The sequence below is a fragment of the Fulmarus glacialis genome, unplaced genomic scaffold (assembly GCF_000690835.1).
Source record: "Fulmarus glacialis isolate BGI_N327 unplaced genomic scaffold, ASM69083v1 scaffold43275, whole genome shotgun sequence".
NCBI lineage: Eukaryota > Metazoa > Chordata > Aves > Procellariiformes > Procellariidae > Fulmarus > Fulmarus glacialis.
In genome coordinates, this window is record NW_009213328.1 from 7,643 (window position 1) to 9,221 (window position 1,579).

The 1,579-nt window shown below is 55.4% G+C and overlaps 1 protein-coding gene across 1 annotated transcript in view; it reads right to left on the reverse strand.

Moving 5' to 3' along the window:
• Positions 1 to 528: 528 nt before the first annotated feature.
• The window catches only part of LOC104077056 (tau-tubulin kinase 1-like), a gene marked incomplete at its 5' end in the record, with an annotated part of 3,145 nt that continues 2,094 nt past the window's right edge, over positions 529 to 1,579 (reverse strand). Inside the window, one exon of the mRNA XM_009578149.1 lies at positions 529 to 955. Within this exon, the coding sequence (XP_009576444.1) occupies positions 529 to 955 (427 nt within the window). The remainder of the gene's footprint in view (positions 956 to 1,579) is intronic.

Below are 1,579 nucleotides of genomic sequence, written 5' to 3' on the forward strand. Positions count from 1 at the left end.
CTTGACTAAGCTGGTGACAATCCCTTGCTAACACAGGTGGCAGGAGGCGAGCCAACACTCAGGTAGATGGTGGCAGCCAAGGTTGGCGTTTTCCCAGCAAGGAGAGAGGGAGCTGCCGGCAGGACAGGAGCCTTCCTCTCCAGCAGGCCTTGCTCTCGTCACCTCTGCTCCTCTTTCCAAAGCCAGGGTCGGTGTTGGCGACTGGTATTGCTAACAGAGAGAGGGGAGTGCCTGGGGAGGGAGGAGGGTCAGGCACTAGGCAGGCTGCCTGGGTCGCTGCTTGGTGCTGTGCGTTAGCAAGCATGAGCTGCGGGCTGGATGTCTCCCTTGAAGAAGGCTCCGTGGCTCAGAGGCTCTCAGGCCCATGGGAGCTGATTGCGACGGTGTGGGGTGAAAGTGAGTGAAGCATTGAAGTACAGCTACTGCTATACACTCGTGGGTCCAGCATGGAAGGCTTGTGCTGCAGCATCTCAAGTGTATACTATATGCAGAAGTTACCCAGTCTGTTGGGCTGGCAGAAGAAGATCATTATCTGGCAGCTGCCTTACTTTCCAGGGACACCTGCTTTCCTTTGGTTGCTGGACTCTGAGTCTGGGTTTTTCCTCTTTGTCGTTTTTTGGCGACACCAGGAGAGGTCAGGGAATCTCCTGTTGGCCCCAGGGCCTGAGCTGGGGGCTGAGGTCGGGGGGAAGGAGGAACTCGCTGAAGAGCAGTCCCTGGCTTATGCTGTCGGCAGGGTGAAGGACTTTCCCTCCGAGGCGGCAGCTGGCCTCTGGGGGAAGCATTGGGGTTTCTTGAAGGAAGTACAGGGCTCCGAGGGGATGCACAGCTGGACCTCCGTGAGCTGCTCCGTGGAGGAAGAGAAGCGGAGCTTGGCGAAGGAGGAAGCCGACTTTGTATCTGCGTTGTTCGGCACTCATTTGGGACACTTCCAGCTGGTCTCTGTGCCTGAAGCCTGTAGGGGAAGAGAAGAGGGAGGATAAAGGGGAATTTCTGCAAGGGGCTCCGGGCTCCTGGGAGGTTTGATGAATGTTGCTGGCCAATTATAAGGAGTCTCCAGCACCAGGATGGCAGGAGCTATGCTGTGAACAAGATGGGGCACTGGTTTGAACACCATCCTGTAACTCTCAATGCTGTTAACTAGTAAGTGTTTACCCTGATCCTCCAGCACCCTCTCGGACAACGCGCAGGCATGGTTTGGCTGATAGCACATATCTGGGTCTCTTCTTAACATGCAGCATGGATGCAGCAACCTCTTTCAAGGCAGGAGATACAATCTGGGAACGTGGGCATGAGCTGGATTGCACCAGTTGGCCTCTGACGGTAACTGCACTGGAAGATAAACCAACCCACAGGGATCCCCTTCTTTCACCCCACGCCTCTGAAAGAGCAGAATTTTCTGGACCTGTGGCAGAGCCACAGCAGCAGCTCTGCTTCTGGGCTGGACCTCCAGCCCCAAGGCCAGGCAGAAAAGCCAAACCCTGGTGTATTCAGAAGGTCCACCTCCACTTACATCTCTGTGCTTATTTGATAGAGAGCCAGGTACCTCCAAAAAAATCAAGGTACAGGGATGTGTAGG